Source organism: Cebidichthys violaceus, unplaced genomic scaffold (assembly GCF_023349555.1).
Source record: "Cebidichthys violaceus isolate CVI_PGR_0920_01 unplaced genomic scaffold, fCebVio1.0.p SCAF_42, whole genome shotgun sequence".
In the NCBI taxonomy this organism is placed as follows: domain Eukaryota; kingdom Metazoa; phylum Chordata; class Actinopteri; order Perciformes; family Stichaeidae; genus Cebidichthys; species Cebidichthys violaceus.
In genome coordinates, this window is record NW_027176617.1 from 1,962,526 (window position 1) to 1,980,881 (window position 18,356).

The window sequence follows — 18,356 nt, forward strand, 5'->3', positions numbered from 1 at the left end:
TTTGAATAGAGAAGCTGGAAGTCTGTTGCACAACATCATGGAGACCATTACTCTTATCCTGAGCCATAGTTCACAAGAAAACAAAATCATGAGAATTATGTATTCTTAATTAGAATGAATGTACCCTAAAAGAAAGGCTGCGCTGCTGCGTCTCACTGAGGTTAAGAAGCAAAGGAGGAGGTCTATTTGTCTGTTTCTTGTCTGTGGCTGTCTAGTCACCCGGCCACATGCTCCATCATAGTTTAAATATTCATAGCCCCCACCTCTGAATATTCATGAGGCCCCTATTAATATTTATGAGCTTCACTTGTTGAGGTGTCACTCGATCTTTTGTACACACATGCACACACAGACATTTACACACACTGATCAGAGGAGATAGCTGTGTCTACATGGGCAGATTCATAAGCAGTGATGTGAGTTACTTTGGACCTGTGATGTCATGGTTAATACAAATTGTGGCTTTCTGTTAGCAATCAAGTAACATCCATAAAACTAGTAACTATCTAAAAACCAAGTAGTAAAGCAATGACATTTAGCTTTCTTGCCGAGAGTTAGATGAGAAAAAAATGTTTGTACGACATTAGAAGTTAGTACAGGCCACTGGTTAGCTTAGCTTTGACTGGAAATTCGGGAAACAGCTAGCCTGGCTCGCCTATCAGCACCTCTAAAGCTCACTAATTAACATGTTATATATTATTTCTAATCTGTACAATCTTGTGAATCTTCACTTGTGCCAGGCAACAAGTTTACCCTTCACGGCCTGCTTAAGAGGAGGAGGGCCACGCTACTCCCAGTTCCAGTAAGGTCTTTAAACAGACATCTCTGCACCTCAATGAGGCTCTGGAACTGATGTAACAGTATGGCGCACAAACACACACACACACACATACACACACACACACACACATAGAGTCAGCTGTGCAAGTTCTAATGAGGTGTGTTTATGTAACAAACCACAACAGTAGCGGGTATTACTGTGCACTCGCAACGGGAAATTGAGCGCCACAGAGTCTCTGTCCTGTGTACACACATGCCAACCATAGCGCCAGAACTAGCAGACAGCAGGTGTGTGTGTGTGTGTGTGTGTGTGTGTCTTTTTTTCATGGGCCAATCTGTAGGACAGATTTTAGATTATATGCACACCAGTTGTCTGTGGATGACTCCAGTTTGATTTAGCTACATTTGTTCCTTTTAAGTCGATGACATGTCATTAAAACATAACAAACCTGTGTGTGTGTGTGTGTGTGTGTGTGTGTGTGTGTGTGTGTGTGTGTGTGTGTGTGTGTGTGTGTGTGTGTGTGTGTGTGTGTGTGAGTGAGAGTGTGTGAGTGTGGGAGAGAGAGAGAGTAGTGATGCACATACATAGCAATGTCTGTTTGCGTTTGGATGACGCACATCCTGAGACTGGTGCTCAGTCATCTCTGTAGTTTGTAGTTATAATATTGAGTCTTATCGCTCATATGTGTACAGTATTGCCTGTTGTACATATATGCAGTAGCATCACAAAAGCAGAAAAAAATTAAATGATACAGTATTTACTTTGTATTTTGATATCAATAAATTAAAATAACTAATAGCTACTAGTGTGTCATTTCAGTATTTATTATCACTCAGGGGTGGTAAAACTTTATTTAAATTGAAAACAAGTAGTACCTGAAATGAAAGTGACATTTACAGGTTTGTAATAAAGAATAACAAATAACATTAAATTCAACAATAACAATAAATACAGTCCTTTATCCCTAAGAGGAATGTTAGGCCTTTAAGTAACATATAAGAGAATGCTAAATTTGATAAAACTCTTGTCTTTTAATACGTAGCATACTCTTTTGATTAATTTAACCATGAGAACGTCCTGTATCATACCGTACTTAAGAGGAATATTCTTAGTATTGATTAAGCAATAAGAGAGAATTTGTTGTTCCCTTTTCTTTAGTGTTGAAATCAGTTCTGAGATTCCCAAAACTATTTAAACAGGGTCTGGTTCAATATAGATATGAACTACTTCAGAAAGTTCAGAGCTGTAATTTTCTATCTTGGGACAAGGGGTGAAGCTGTGAAGTCGGTCTGCCTCCTCCAGGCTACATTTATCACATATCGGAGAGATCGCGGTGTAATTTTGTCTTTGAATAATGGAGTCTGTGAATGACTTTGAACTGAATGAGACGAGAATTAATGGAACTAGAATGAATCTGCTCTGGACGTGATGCTCCCATCTTCTCATAGATCTGTGCTTCCAGTTTATTCTTCCATGTGGTTTTCTTACATATTGTTAAACATCATGAAAATAAAGCACGGCCTCAACAGGACCTGTTTATAGGGTGAGACGTGTGAAAGACAGAAGCAGTTTTAAAATTAGTTGTGTGGGTGTCTTGAATTTGCAGAAACCTGAAGATGTTATTCGTAGGAAGTCCACATTTCTCTTGCAACTGAAGCGAAACAAAAGGAACGGCAGTTACGCACAGATGAAGGTTAATGACAGTATGTTACCGTGAGAATGAAATCAATAACAAGTGACGGTAGTGAAACACCATAACAAACACATTGCATGAGAAGGAATCAGAGATTAACAGTTCATTCCCCCATTTAATGATATTTGTAAAGGATGGGTGCAATCAAGGCTGTAGCTGTCACTAGACTTAAACATATGGCTTCTGTATTTTTAAAATGGAACTGGCTGCAATGCAGATATAAAGCTTTGTATCATTCAACAAGATGCCATCCACATAAAAAAGATATCTTATTACTTGTGTCTGCTGTGGTGAAACCAAAGATAGATGAGCCTTGATGATTCAGCTTCAGATGGGCTCTGTGGTGAGTCCAAACAGACATGTGGGTCTCTTGCTCAAGGCTGTAGCTACACTCAGGACACTGAGGTCTGCTTCTCTGTAATAAGTATCACACATGGTGTCTTTTTAGGAGCATTCTGATCATTTTTACACATTAGATCTTTAAATCAGACTGTTTATACACCCGTTATTACCAGTGATGAAATGTAAGTACATTTCCTTAGTGCTTTAATAGAGTTTGAAGTACTTGCATTTTACTTGTGTATTTCCTTTTTATGCAATATCATATATTTTGTGTGTTTTCCTCTGGTGCAGTCAATCATAAGCCAATAAAAATGATGCAATTTTATAGTTAAAACCATTAAAGAGATATCTGCACACTTAGATGTATGCAGTTACACTTCATTTGAGATGTATTTGAGGTCTCACATGTGGTCACATCAGAGCATACAGGATTCAACCATGGACAGACAGGTACAAAAATAACCAATCCCAATCATTTTATGCAACACACCTGTACACACCATGGTGGTAGAAGCTCCGCCTCCTGGGAACTACAGCCTTTAAGAAAAGCATACAGATGGAAGCTATGCTTACACAACACAGAAATTAAATGAATGTACATATATAATACATCATAACAAGAGCCAGGAGATACAGTCTATATATTGTGAGGTGTTTTGACTCTGTATCTCTTGTTGTCAATTAATTTACCTAATAATAATATCCGTCATATTAATAAAGTAAACCTGAAATGAAAGTGACATTTACATAACATTCAGATCTAAATGCAGTTCTTCATCCCAATAATTAATATTAGGTTTCTAGGTAACACAGGCTGTCAAACTCTACAAATATGTCCTATAATATGCTTTTAGTGTATGCACTGTTTGATCAGCAGGGCTTCATTTGACCATGGGAATGTCCTGTTTCTGCCAGTACATGAGAGCATTGGTGGAGGACTTATTCAGATCCTTTGAAGTAAAATCATTAACACAATTTAAAATCTACATTACAGGTAAAAAGTCCTGCATTGAAAATGACACTTAGGTAAAAGTATATAGGTATTATTAGCAAAATGCACTTAAACTATCGAGCAAAGGTCAATTATAGTACTCACAATGCATTAAAGGGCCCTTGTGATTGCGAGCGTTATGCAGTTATAGCTCTTAAAGGGGATGCTCATTTTAACTATCCCATACAGCCTATACTGTTGAGTATAATCTATAACAGTGTGTGTAAAATCGTAACGTGTTAAGGCCATAAAGCTAATAAAAATCTTTATAAATCAAATAAATCTTGTTGAGTGAAACATAGCCTACACTTCTTTCTGAATTGCACAAATGTAGCATAGCATGCAATACAAATACCTGAAGTACACATTCATTTGTGCTTACTGCCTCCAGTAAAATGAGCATTCCACCACTGTAAGCTTAAAGCTTTTAACACGGTATTTCTTGTTGTGTCCCCTCAAGTGTTGAAGTCGGTTATTGCAGTAATATTGCGCTAGTGAAGGAAAATGTAATTGAGTTAAAGTGAAATGGAAGACAACGAGAGACAGACAGTATGCAAGCGAGAGACAGGGACAGAGATAGAGATGAGTGGGCCGTTGGAGGGTTGGATCTCGTGCATTCCTCGCGTGTGTGTGTGGGCGCGTGGCTCAGGGTTCAGAGCTGTCGGCCCTCCTCCTCCTCCTCTCCCTCCTCCTCCTCCTCCTCCTCCTCCTCCTCCTCCTCACTTCTCCTCCCCTGCTCCGACAGAGACAGGCAAAAGGCGAAGGAGGAGCAACGGACCTCACAGTCTGTAGACACCGGGTGTACAGCAGTCGGTCGGTCGCTAGGCTACACCGGCAGAAGCCCACGGAGGGAGGAAGACATCGCGTCACGGTAAGCTAACGGACATTGTTCCCCCGCGCGAGGACGTCTCCTCGACTAGCTTGACTAACGGTTACTCTAACGGTAACTCCGCCAGTTGACGCTCCTTGCTGTCTTTTTCTCTTTCTTGTACTTTTTGCGACATTAATCACACCAGATGTGATGAGTGAATGTGATAAAAAGAACACACTGGGGTTGAGGAAAATATTTATAATTTAGCCGAAACTCTACTGAGATAACGGTTCAATTTAGGAGGATTTAACTCGCTATCAGTCGCATTTCCCCCGGGTCTGTAACGTTAGCGACACCGCTGAATGAATGATAACGATCATTTAGGAACCATTAATCTATTGTGTGTTTATATATCCTGTTGTATATATACTGTTACTTAAATAAAGAGGTCAGTTTTAACGGATTTTTTGACCAGCTATATTTCTGCTTGCTTGTGTGTGTTTGAGAGTACAAACATGAGTTTTAAGGCGATGTAAGTTGCCTCTATTCCGCTGTATGTTTCTGTACAGTAGCTATAAGTTAATGTAACGTTAGGTGTTACAGTGTACTGTTGTGTATCCTCCGTCCTAACGTCCTCCGTCCTCCGCGCTCTCCACACTTGCAGCTGACAGCCCGGTGAAGCCCCGAAGCAGGAGGTCCACTCCCTGGGTTAGGGGTGTAAAAATAGCACGGTGTGTGTCAGCTTAGCCTGGGTCACGGTAATGCGACACACACACACACACACACACACACACACACACACACACACACACACACACACATTCACATTCAAGGTGCCGTCAGTTTTAAACTAAGCTATGAAGATTTGCGAAGCTTCATTTTGTGTGAACTAGCCCTTTAACACCAGCACTTGCTTCTGTACTGTGTTGTGTTTAGACGTACTGTTTTTTTCTTGAGGTTTTGAGTTCAGCTGCAAAGCGACACAGCTGTCGCACCCACAAGTCACTTCGGTAATACAGCTGCGGTGGCTGCCCAGGTGCTGATGAAAGACGATGTAACCTACATTTGTTCTCTTAGCCTACTTTTTTTTTGTCCTTCGCTTGTAAAGTGTGGGGTGAAATAGTGCATATGCTCTGTTTTTATTTGACTTAAATTATCTGCTGCATGCAGCAAGGAGATAACATTAAACCTGCCTAGTAGGTGAAGAAAATATTTCAGCTGCAAATGTAAAAATTGCAGGTGCAAAATATGTAAATATACATATATATATATATATATATGTATATATATATATATATATATATATATATATATATATATATATATATATATATATGTATATTTATTAAAAAAATACCTAAACTCAAAATACCTAAAATACTGTAAGAGGGAAAAGGAAAGCAGCTAAATTACAGACCTCAGGGCAAAGCCTGTACAAATTATGAATTTAAAAAAACAAAACGCTGAATGCTTTGAGTTTACCTCAAAATTCTCAATTGTTATTTTAAACCAGAGAGATCTGCTCTCTGGTTCTGAGGCTCTCGCTGAATAATTTCCTAATGAGCTCCGAGCTGAGGGAGAAAACATGAAACCCCCTTTTTAAATTCAGCTGCAACAAAACACAATCAGCTCTGTGACCACAGGCCAGGAAGATTTCTATTTTTCTGTATGGTTTTCAATAAATGGGAGGGTGGAAACCAAAGAAAGAAAGAAAGCAGAGCAGAATGTCCTTAGAGATGAACAAAATGAACAGTTAAATGTTTCCAATGGCAGGATAATAAAGCATACAAGGTTCAATGGTAGACTTCAGAGTTAAACGGTGCAAGTGCCACTGATAATTATAGTCCTTGTATTACAAGATAGATTTTTTTTCATTGGTCTTAATTACAATCAGGATAAACTGGGCTTAAACACTAAACGCTACTTGGTTGAGCTGACAATGGCCATCTAAAGTAGCGTTTTGGATATTTTCCCACTGTCCTGCCTGTGTGTCAGTGTAGATGAGCCAGGCATCTTTTGGCTGGAGAAGAAAGGTGTCCTGGTGAGTAGGTGGCTCTGAGGCTGGAGGCTCCGGGTGGAGCAGCAGATGGATGATGATGTAGCGGGCACTGGCGCTCCCTGCCTCCCGCCGCCATCCGTCACGCGCTAATGATCGTGTCACACCTTCTCCCCGGGCGGCCGGCCGCTTCTGCAGCGCTCAGCTCAAAAAACTGGGTAGCTCCACTCAAATCCCCCTCTTCATGGCTGTCGGCTGAAAAGCCCGGAGACAGACCGTGCTGCAAGCCTCTCTGTCACTAATTCTTCACTTCCCTCTTTCTCCGTCGTCTCCGTTCACCCCTCTTCACCTCTCAAGTCCCTGCAGACTGTTTCCTCGTCTCTCTTCATCCTCTGCTTCCCTTACCTCCCATTCATCTTGTTTTTCTCTGTAGTGCATCTGCTCCACATCATTCTTTTCCTCTCTGTCCTGCTCATTCCATGTTTCCTGTTCTCTGGTATTGCTCTCAATTCACAGCTCTAGTACAGTTTAATACCAGCTTGCTTTTTATCTTATTTTAAACACAATTTTTTTGTTGTGCTGTTTTTCCTTGCCCCTCCCGTCCGTGATGTCTAAGGTCAGGGTTGGTTACACATGGAGTTGGTCTGTTTGGCTAAAGGACAGCTCAGCAAGAACTCTGCAACAGCACATTTGGGAGCCTTGTCCTAGAGATCAATCATTTATTGTGGCTGTAAAATGTGCGGAAATACTGAAAAAAAAGCATTTCATGATTTCCCACAGCCCAAGGTGACATCTTGAAATTAGTTATTTTGTCCGAACAACAGTCGAAAATTCCAAAAATATTCAGTTTTCTATTATATAAGACAATGGCATTTTTGTTTGAATTATGACTGTTGCTCGATTAATCAACCAGTTGTTAAATGTCTAAATAAACAGAATCACACAACAAAGTCCCTTTCTATAATCCCTCAACTCAAGGAGTTGTCACCTCACACAACTAATTTCTCTGGAAAGCAACTATCAATATAGCAATACACCGTTATTGTAATAATTGGAAAGTATCACATATCATTTTGATGATATTCCCATTATGATATTTCAGACTAACACACAAACAGATTTCAGGCGCCTCTCTACCACATAGGATATTTCTGCTGGGTGGAATCACTCCTGTTATGTATTGTGTTTCATTGAAGCCGCATGGGAAGTAAACACCACACTGGTTGCACATGGACTGACAGATGTCTTTTTTTTTTTAAAGTGCTATTATATCCTGTCGGGTGTTAAATAACCATGTTATGGGACTTTGCATCCTCTGAGCTCGTTATTCTGTCCCAGGTGTTGCAGGAATAAGTGTCCCCTTGAGCTCTGTGGTACAGCGGTATGTGTCCCCGCTGAATGCAGTTGGCCCTTTGGAAAAGATGGTGGAATGCCACTTCATCTGTGTGTGTGTGTGTGTGTGTGTGTGTGTGTGTGTGTGTGTGTGTGTGTGTGTGTGTGTGTGTGTGTGTGTGTGTCTATCTCTATGGTCTCGGCAATATTCTCACCACTGAGATCAGAGACTCAGCTTGGCATTGTGGGAATATCAGTGCTGGCGGATCAAATGATACTCTCCACAGCTGCTGTTTCTAAGAAAAGCTCGAGGACACACACTCCTGCGCACACACACCACACATGCGTTCACATGAGCTACACACACATGTAAATACGCAAGCAAATACCACATCCAAGCACAGGACTGTATGTTACCGGCATACATGCACACACTTACAGTAAAATATTTTAATCAACAATTAACTGTTAAGTTATGGGAACATTTGGGAAGCCTAGACAGAGGTTAACACACACAGACACACAAGTTTAGCTACTTGATGTTTCTGTTGTACAACGACCGCTCACACTGTTTTTTCTCCTGTGATTTTTCGATCTCTTCAGGCTATTTTTCCATTGACCAGTAAAGAGGCGGCAGAGAGAGGAACAGTAGAGAAGGCGAGCACGGCGGAGAGGATAATTGCATTTCTGACTGCCCTGTGGGAACATGGGATATATGACCTCATCATTCACCTGTGAGGCTCTCCAGTAAACAACTCCAAATAGGTAGGAACAGCGTACACACACACACACACACACACACACACACACACACACACACACACACACACACACAAGCTCATGCAAATGCAGGCAAAGGTATCTTTAAAAAGCAGTTAAATATACAAATGTAGAAGTTATGTGGCAGCATGACAAGTTTATGTTCTTCGTTGTTTAGAAGGATGACTGAAGCGGCCGTAGAAAGTACCGATGTCCTCCTAAAACCCTGTGATGTGACGTCATGTGATGTCATCAGCTGCTCCTCCCCCTCGCCATGTCTGTCCCCCAATCAGAGGGAGGACGAGTGTTACCATGTCTGTAAAAAGCTGGAGCAGCAGGTGAGCAATAGAATATAGTTCTAACATTAATTATATACCATAATATATCTCCCCCCTACCAATCCTCACATGCACACTTTATGACAAATTGTGTCCTTACTTGCAGAAAAACTTTAACCAGGTGCAACCAAAGAAAAAAGTTAAGGTAAGCTAAAATAATTCTGCCTCTCATTATTCATTCTTAGTGAACCCTCTTTTGCATTATACTTATATAATGTGTGTGCATTTCAGGCCAAAGGAAAGTTAGTGCGGAGTATGGCTGTCTGCGAGGAGTCCTCACCTTTTGAAGAAACCCTGGTAACACACACACACACACACGCACAAACGTACCCAGATCACCATCCACCTCCTCATCATCACCATCAAATTATTTTATTTTTTTAATATTCTTCCCTTTCAGGCATCTCCAGACTCAAACATTGCATCTAGCTGCCATGACAAGGAGATAACTTCCTGTCACGAGGAAGAACAGGAGAACAGCACTGATCCAAAGAAAAACTCACTGTCCAAAGGTGTGTGTGTGTTTGTGTGTGAGATTGATATCTCATAAAAGAGAGACGAGAGAAAGCAAATAAAATGTAATAAAATGTGATTCAATGCTACGATTTAGACGTTGTTCTCTTGGGTGTTTAATATTGCAATGTGTTTTTTTTCCATATTTTAATTTGTATTGTCTTGTAACACATCCTGCTCTCAGAGTCCAGCGTGGAGTACACTGACTCCACCGGCATAGACCTGCATCAGTTTATCGTCGACACCCTCAACAGCAACCCCAGAGACCGCATGATGCTACTTAAACTGGAACAGGACATGATCGACTTCATCACCAGCGATAGGTGTGTGTGTGTGTGTGTGTGTGTGTGTGTGTGTGTGTGTGTGCGTGCATGCGTGCGTGTGCGTGCGAGGGACAGTACATAACCTTGGGTCCTCATTGAGCTGTCTAGCTGTTTAAATTAAACTTGTATGCCTGCTAAATCCTATTAAAGACTGAATACGGTTTTATGCTAATTTTAAATATGTTTCCAGCTCATATATTATAATTCTGTCCATACAGCTTATTTTGTGTACTGATCAATATATTGAGCCAGTTATGTTAGTGTGGGTGTGTTTGAGCCACTGGAGATTAAATTGAACTTGAGCCAAAAAAATTGCAACCAGTCTCAATCTCCCTCCTTCTGTTGCCTTCTGTGCCACCTCTCTCCTTCTCTATCTATTCCTCCCTCACACTTTCATTCGTCGCTCCCTTGTTCTTTATTTGCTTTCGTCTCTGCCTCCCTTTTTTTCTTCCCCATATCACATTTTTGTTATTCTGCCTGTCTTCCCATATCTCAGTCCCTTTAAGAAGTTCGCTCACATGTCGTCCTACCATCGTATGCTGGTCCATCGGGTGGCGGCCTACTTTGGCATGGAGCACAATGTGGACCAGACAGGCAAGTCTGTCATCATCAACAGGACCAGCAGCACCCGCATGTAAGCTTGCAAAATGCTTCTCCGCATGTAGATCCTCGCCTTTTAGCATTTATGGAGAGGTAACGGAGACTGTTTGTTTTTTAAGACCGGAGCAGCGTTTTCTGGACGAGGTGCACACGGACAAGAAAGAAGAGATCCACCGGTGGAAAATTATTCTGAAGAGAGACTACAGCTCAGATGAACAGGTCTGTCTGTCTCTGTGGAATTTCCTCTATAATTGACATTGATTGTATCCTATCAGCGTTTTGACCTGTTCTCGCTTCCCTCCCTACAGACCCGACTTCACCCCTTACGGGAGAAGCAAAGCAAGTCAATGGAGGAGAGAGAGGAGGAGTACCAACGAGCACGAGACCGAATCTTCAACCAAGAGGTGAGACAGGGAGAGAGAGAGAGAGACAGACTGGCAGATATGACATAGACATATAGGAGACTCACTAATTTCTCTGCTGTACTTTTACAGCCGCTCTGCACCCAGGAGAGCACCCATGCAGAAACCAGGTAACCTTGCCTGCAGTACATTCTCTCCAAGTGCCGTTTCAGCTTTTTATATTTAGATGAGGACGTTAATATATGTCTGTGTGTGTGTGTGTGTGTGTGTGTGTGTTCTGTGTGCAGGGCTGTGGAGGAGTACAATCCATCTGCCGAGACCCAGAGGAAAAGGCAGCTCTTCAGGTAGAGAGCTCTGTCTGCACAGATGCGTAGTCATTTATCATCTTAATCTGGTCAGCCTGAATCTGCAGTGGAAACAGAATGAAGACCTAGATTCTTTTTTTTTTGTTAAAGATTCTAAGAACTCTTGCACATACTGATAGATAATTTATGTCAGTGGCATATCAGCAGTTGGGGAAGCCATTCACATAAGCGGTGTGCAGTAATAAGGTTGTAGGATAACTGTGGATGTGCCTCACAGGGGGAGCCGTGACAGCTCCGGCTCCAGCTGGACGGGCAGCAGCAGGCAAAGTAGCACCGAGACCGATTGTCGCTATAGCACCGACCCCCGGCCTTGGAGCAGCACAGACTCTGACTCCTCCTACCAGTGGACGAGTCCGGCCCTGAAACCCCGCCAAGCCGCCAGCCACAGCTGGGACGCACGTGGTTCAGGTGCGTCTTTTTTCAGAATAACATCTCCAGACTTTTTAACACTTCTCTGTTGCACCTTAAAGGTGTAAATTGAGTCAGTTGAGGGAGCGACGCTTTACTCCTCTCTACCTTTGGGCAAGCAAACTTATTAGCAGATTTAGTCAGCACACCACACTGTTTATAAATGATGTCTGTTCTTTATTCAGCATCATCTAATTAACAAAAAGCAGTGGAAGTGCTTTCTGGTGTGAAAATCTCAATCTACGAACCTTCACACCATAGCTGCTAATTTTCACACAACACCTCCAGTCTTCTTTGCATATTCAGGAAGAACATAATTGCTAAGTATGTCAAGTTTAAGATAATTGTCACATTGACACATTCAAAAGTAAAGTTGTACATTCAATGCAATGAAATGCACCTGCCTTGGTCCTCGCATCCCTTAAAATCTGTATAATAACAATAAATAAGACTCAACAACAATAAGAAGGAATTCTACAATGATAAATAAATCACTTATTTTTGTATTACTTATTTTAAAGCGCTTGCTGTTCAGTAGTCTTTGGGGCGGCTGGTCCTCTAATGCTCTGTAGACGTTTCCTTAAGGGAAGGAAGGAGACCAGACCATGGGCTGGTATGCTCCATAACAATTAGGATCTTTCTTTTGTATATGGCCTTAAATGTGTGACAGTAATGTTCCTATGATTTTTTTTAACTGTCCTCCTCAGTCAGTTTTTAGTACATGCGGGGGTGAAGTGTTTCTTTTTTTTTATTAGATTAAGATGTTGAAATGTGAATTTGTACCGTGACAATAAAGCTCTTTCCCTACTCTCCTTTCTTTATTTTCTAATCTTTACTTATCTTCTACTTTCCTCTCTCTCTGTCTCTCTCTCTCTCTCTCTGTCTCTCTCTGTCTCTCTCTCTCTGTCTCTCTCTGTCTCTCTCTCTCTCTCTCTCTCTCTCTCTCTCTCTCTCTCTGTCTCTCTCTGTCTCTCTCTCAGGCTCCATCTCTCTTTTCAGACTGCCATCCACTTGTCCCCTCCCCTCCTCTCCTCCCATCATAGATGAGCCGGCTCCTAACTCTACCTACATCATGGTGAACGGGATCCCACCAGGAAGCATACTAGTGAACCCACATACCGGTACGTAACACACACACACACACACAGACACCAAGATTACATACACGACACATACACATTTATCACACTCAACCCTTTGACCTCTTAGGGCAGCCTTTCATGAACCCTGATGGAACCCCTGCTGTGTACAACCCTCCGGACAGTCAGCAGCAAATCAGAAGCCAGACCCAGCTGCAAGGACCTCCCCCTCAGCACCAACAGCAGCAGGTAAAACACACACACTCATACACACTCAGCAGGACGGGTTTGACATGTAAGACATGATAAGACTGCATACATGTTGCGTCTGTGTCCTTATCTCTGTCCCCATACGTGTGTCTCTCTCAGGTGGTTCAGTACTCGTCTGTCTCTTACACCGCTCCACAGATGTTGCCTGTCACTCCCTCACAGCCATACACCACAGTATGTATCTCTGCACAGTCTGACAACCGCTGTGCACACGTGCGTTTAGAGCATGCGTGTATGTTTGTACGGGCGCCTGTGTGTGTGTTGACCTCCTTTGTCTTGACCGACAGATTGAAGATCTCTCCTCACAGTTTGCTCATGTGAGCTGTCAGTCGACTGGTGAAGCCCTGCCCATCTACTCTCCCAGTCAGGGTTACATCTATGCAGCTCCTCCTCCTCCTCCTCCTCCTCCTCCCAGCTACTGCCAGCCCTCACCTCCGGTATGGCTAATTCTGCATTGAGTAGCTTAAATTCTGGTTATAAAGTAATTTATTTAACTTTCAGATTTATTTAGCCATTTAAAGAAAGAGTTTAAGGTAAATAACAGTAAGTACTAAAGCTAGTATTTTTCACATTATTTCCCTATAGTTGCCTGTGTATTACTACGGCCAGTACCCTACCTCAGCTCAGCACCCATGCAGGCCTGTCTCACCTAGCCAGCACCTCCACAGCCAAGCAGCACAACCAACAGGTACTTCCCACCTGTGTGTGTGTGTGTGTGTGTGTGTGTGTGTGGTGGACAGATGCAGGCTGTGGCAGTAGAGAAGGGGGCCGTTACACTGTCAGAGATGTAGTCTGAGGGTCTCACAGTGAACCGGTCTCTTTTCCTGCTGCTTCTATTCAACGCAGTGACAAAGACCGGGGTGGGGTGGGGGGTATACAGATTTCTCTATCGCCGCATGAATAATGGGAAAAAAAATTGTTTTTTGCTGCTGTTATTATTTAATGTTGCCAATAAAAAGTGTAAATACTGAACTGATCAATTAAAATGTACCCAACCAAATCCACCACTACTACTGTATGAATTACATTCTTATGTTGATGTTTAAGTTAAATAAAAACAGAAAAGTAAGTTCTCACACTGCCAGAAAATAGTGAATCAATTTGGTGGACACGTCTTTTTTCAGAATGGTGTATTGATGCTGTCTCCAGTCCTCCTCAGAACTCTTGTTATTTGTTCTAAAATAACTGTTAAAACTCTCCTGTGGCTTATTTCCTATATGAACCTTTTGCTAAACAAATTGCGGTGATGAAAGATGTTGTTAATAATCTCTTGTATAACTGTGTGTGTGTGTGTGTGTGTGTGTGTGTGTGTGTGTGTGTGTGTGTGTGTGTGTGTGTGTGTGTTTGCAGCAGGTTATGCTGTGGGGGTGCAGCAGTCCTCCCAGGCCCAGGCTGTGCTGGGTACCTACTCACCAATGGCCTCTCATCAGCGTAGCATAGTTCAGGTAAACACAGAGCACCCAAAGGTCTCGTTCTGCGTCAGCCTCCAATAACTCAGCCCCCAAAAGAAGCATTTAGCACTTCTCAAAGTGCTTGTGGTAGCACATTCTTCACTTCAACTTTACTTTCTTTTTTTTTCTACAGGGAGGTGTTTCGGTGTCCTATCCCCAAAGTAAAGTAGTGACCGGGGTTGGTGGGGAGGCAGGTTACTGCTGTGTGGTGCCCCCCCCACCCTCCTCCCACCACGGCAGCTGCCATCCTCCCAGCTGCACCAACCTCAGTGCCCGGACCTGGAGCGCACAGTACTGACGACGCCTCGACGGGTGGAGGGATGAGATTTGAGTTCCTGTGTGAACTCACCTGCGTACACACACATTCTGAACACAAACACCTTTTTTCACACTCACTCACCTACACCCGCCTTCCTCCTGACGACGCCCACAGGGTACGCCGTTCACACTCATAACAAGCATGTGCACACACACACACACACACATAACATACACCCCCTCACATACAGAAATGTACCACTGTACCAAAGCTTAATAGTATTTATCAGCGCTGCTGTATTGAATGCATAATTTATATACACAAATGGAGTTTTATATTGATATTAAATTATATATTGTGTTCTGAGGAAATGCACTGTGTGAATAGAATAAAGTACTGTGGCTGGATTGACGATGTCACATTTCTATATCATCCTGGCTGTTTGTTTCCTGTAATGTTGATGATGCTCAGGACAACAGGAAATAACGTGCATTATATGAGGACATGCTATCACATGATAATCAAAATGATGTTTGCGCTGTGGGAAAGCAGAGATACGGGTCGTTAACCTACCACTAATTCATAACTGAGAGATGAATGTCATTAAAAGCCTTAATGTCTGAATAGCTAACAAGCAAATGAAAGATTTTACATGAAGATGGTGGATCATTAAGGGCATTTAATATGAGGGGATCTTGATATTATTAGGAGACTAAGATGCTCACACGGTGGGAGTTTTCATGCAGTCAAACAAACTAATCACACCACAGAGTCTCACTGAGACTTTAGCACCCCCCTCTGCTCAGAAACTCTCAGTACATGCAACATAGTGCAGGTTATTTTACCACTTGTTCATTTTCCATTCCCTCTTAATCTGCAGAATATTTCACGATTAACTGGTAACCCGTTTGCAAATTTAGCAAGCAATCACCAGCTAATTCTTACATTTAAGAAGCTGAAACTGGTAAAAAAAAATGTGGGCATTTTTGCAATAAAAATGGCCAAAACAATTAACTGATTATTAAAATGTATGCCATTTGATTTCATGTCGATTGACTCATTCATTTCAACTTCTGGTATAAAATGATGTACATGCTACGCCTTTTCCACAGCAGACATTTTAACTTGTGGTAGCAGGAGAAGCACACAGGTGTAACTGATAACGTTAACGAGGGCTCTGATCTATTTAAGTGTCCCAGTTAACCGTGACGGAGAGCCAGCATGCACAATACCAAGACCCTGAAACTGAAGCAGTTAAACAGAATTCAGCCATTGTTATTTACACCTGTGCTTTTCCTTCTGTGACTCTGAAAACGGTCTACCCAGATATACAGCTTCATATCCAACTAAATTTGTCTTTACAGACAGAAAGAACCATTGCATTATATAAAATGCTCAGTGTTTTGAGTCTTCAAGCATAGAGTATTTCACAATACTGCAAAACACACTTTCATGCAAGCAATAACTGATAAGCTGATGTGTGTTATTGTTCAGAGGTTGTGTAATTCATTTTGTACCGAGTGATTCATATTCTCCCCCAACAAATTCAATGAAACATATCCATCATCCGCACAAGGCTTTAAAATTAAATTTAGATTTCATAACCGCAGCATTGAATGCAATATTCATGCAGACCAACGGTTTCACAAACAAAGCCAGCTCTAGTTTTTGTTTCCGTCTACATTCAGACACGCCACAAAAGAAGCAGCAGCGGTGCAGGTTTCATGATCTTTAATAAAAGGCACATGTACAGCCATAGTGAGATGAGTGAGTCCACTGGCATAGAGACGAAGCATTAAAACACAGAAATACAGGAAGTAGAGGTCAGGAGGAGAGAGATCTATCTGCTTTACAGTAGAATCTACTTAAGTAACATCTTCTCGTTCTCGTTCAAGTAAGTCTAACACTAATATGTCACCGTGGTGAGGTAAAAAAAAAAACAGAAAACACCCCCCGCGTACACGTACACGCACACACACACACACACACACACACACACACCATCTATCACCACCCAAAGTCTGATATCCAGAGAAGTCCTCTCCAGAGGGCCGTTGAGCTGGGAACAGACTCACACTTTGGGCTGTTGACTCCTCCTCATGGGCCTGTTGCCTCCGACTCCAGCGCTCACATCTCACACTGTTGATGGCATCATCCTTATATTTTGCACATAAATCCAACCAGTACTCTGGAGTACAGCCTGGCCCTGGTTTTCTGTATGTCAGTTAGTTTGTGGTAATTTAATGAAAGAAAAACTACCAAAACAAATTAGTAACATTGGTTTAAAGCTGGTATTTTTTCATAATTTTGATCAAATTCATATTTAGATAAAAGTCTGCAGTCTTTCTCCCATGATTGCAGGAAATGACATATTCAGTGATATTACTACTGTAGCCCATCTGGATCTTTGGGCTGATACCAATAAACAGGTATTTTAAAATCTGATTATCTTTAACAAACACATAACATAAAAATCAAAAATCAATCTTGTTACGGGTCCCTTTGATTTTCTTTTTTAAAGCATTGTAACCAAAATGCACTCAGTGCTCTCTGGTGGGCAAACTGTCTCTGTGACAGTTTCTAAATTATCTCAAACAAAGTTTTATTTCTGTACTGAAATTTATTGTTACATATCGGCCGACATGTACACTCATACTGATATAGATGCAATAAGTTAACACTGACTAATTTATAAATCTAGCTTTAATGACTACCTTGAATTTGAGAATGTCTTTGATAAAATGATGATCGTGCTATAAACTGAAATAATAAAGGTGCTGGATCTTCAGTTATGTATGACCCAGTTGTTATTGTACTGAAAGGGGTGCAAATTGCCAAATAGATTTGCAAATCATCAAGTGCCCAAAAAGCAGCTGACACACACTTTTTTTTTGGGGCCCCCGACAGTCTTTAAGGATTGTACTGTTTCTCACAATCTCACGGTTGTGATCCGTTCACACACTCACACAGGCAGCCAGTCACACGGTAAAACCCAAAAGGAAAAAAGTTCACAGGTACTTAAATATTTAGGGTTAAGAGAAATAAAAATGGTATTAGTGTCGCAGGTTAAATATAACCACAGCTGGAGGAAGAAGTCGAAGAACTAAAATATGCATGCAGCCAGGCCGTCTCTCCTCTGGTCGGAAGGTAAACGAGGCTCACTGGGGTAACGCCGTCTTTCCTCTGTTCTGGCAAAGCTGGAGACGCCAACTGGACACTTTTTGCCAAAACGGAAAGAAATCGTTGACTAGACTCAGGCATAAAGTGTGCAGAGGTAAGGGACGGACGGACGGACACACACACACACACACACACACACACACACACACACACACACACACACACACACACACACACACACGCCCTTTATATCCATCGACGAGTCCAAAGAACAGCTCAGTAGAGTCGATCACTCTATTTTCACATTATCACGTCTTTGGGGGCATTTCAACATGAAAGCAGAGTTTGGGTCGCACTCCAGGGTCCGTCACTTAACTCTCTTTCTCTCTCTCTCTCTCTCTCTCTCTCTCTCTCTCTCTCTCTCTCTCACACTCTCTCTCACACACACACACACACACACACACACACACACACACATACAGACACAGACACACAGAAAATCCTGCTTAGTTTGGTGTGTGTGCTACCTTTGGCTGCCAAAAGGGGTGAAAGGTACAGACACA

The 18,356-nt window shown here is 42.0% G+C and overlaps 1 protein-coding gene across 5 annotated transcripts; it reads left to right on the forward strand.

The window, feature by feature from the left end:
* Positions 1–4,552: 4,552 nt before the first annotated feature.
* arpp21 (cAMP-regulated phosphoprotein, 21) lies at positions 4,553–18,013 on the forward strand. Of its 5 annotated transcripts, none has more exons than XM_068728439.1 (21): positions 4,553–4,678; positions 5,283–5,376; positions 8,550–8,711; positions 8,884–9,043; positions 9,150–9,188; positions 9,275–9,340; positions 9,444–9,555; positions 9,741–9,879; positions 10,376–10,513; positions 10,599–10,698; positions 10,788–10,883; positions 10,974–11,011; positions 11,129–11,185; positions 11,424–11,614; positions 12,595–12,735; positions 12,824–12,942; positions 13,063–13,137; positions 13,251–13,400; positions 13,549–13,651; positions 14,314–14,408; positions 14,548–18,013. In XM_068728439.1, the coding sequence occupies exons 4-21, from the start codon at positions 8,888–8,890 to the stop codon at positions 14,710–14,712; spliced, it is 1,980 nt and encodes a 659-aa protein (XP_068584540.1). In that variant the 5' UTR covers positions 4,553–4,678; positions 5,283–5,376; positions 8,550–8,711; positions 8,884–8,887; the 3' UTR covers positions 14,713–18,013. The 5 variants fall into 5 exon arrangements, with proteins under 5 accessions (XP_068584540.1, XP_068584543.1, XP_068584542.1 ...); XM_068728442.1 differs by having other exon boundaries at positions 14,317–14,408; XM_068728441.1 differs by having other exon boundaries at positions 5,283–5,349.
* Positions 18,014–18,356: the final 343 nt, after the last annotated feature.

Bases quoted from the DNA above. Each gene is read 5' to 3' on its own strand.
- arpp21 (XM_068728439.1), top strand. From the start codon at position 8,888: ATGACTGAAGCGGCCGTAGAAAGTACCGATGTCCTCCTAAAACCCTGT. The intron at 10,884-10,973 runs GTGAGACAGGGA...GTACTTTTACAG, and splicing joins ACCGAATCTTCAACCAAGAG to CCGCTCTGCACCCAGGAGAG. The intron at 13,652-14,313 runs GTACTTCCCACC...GTGTGTTTGCAG, and splicing joins CCAAGCAGCACAACCAACAG to CAGGTTATGCTGTGGGGGTG.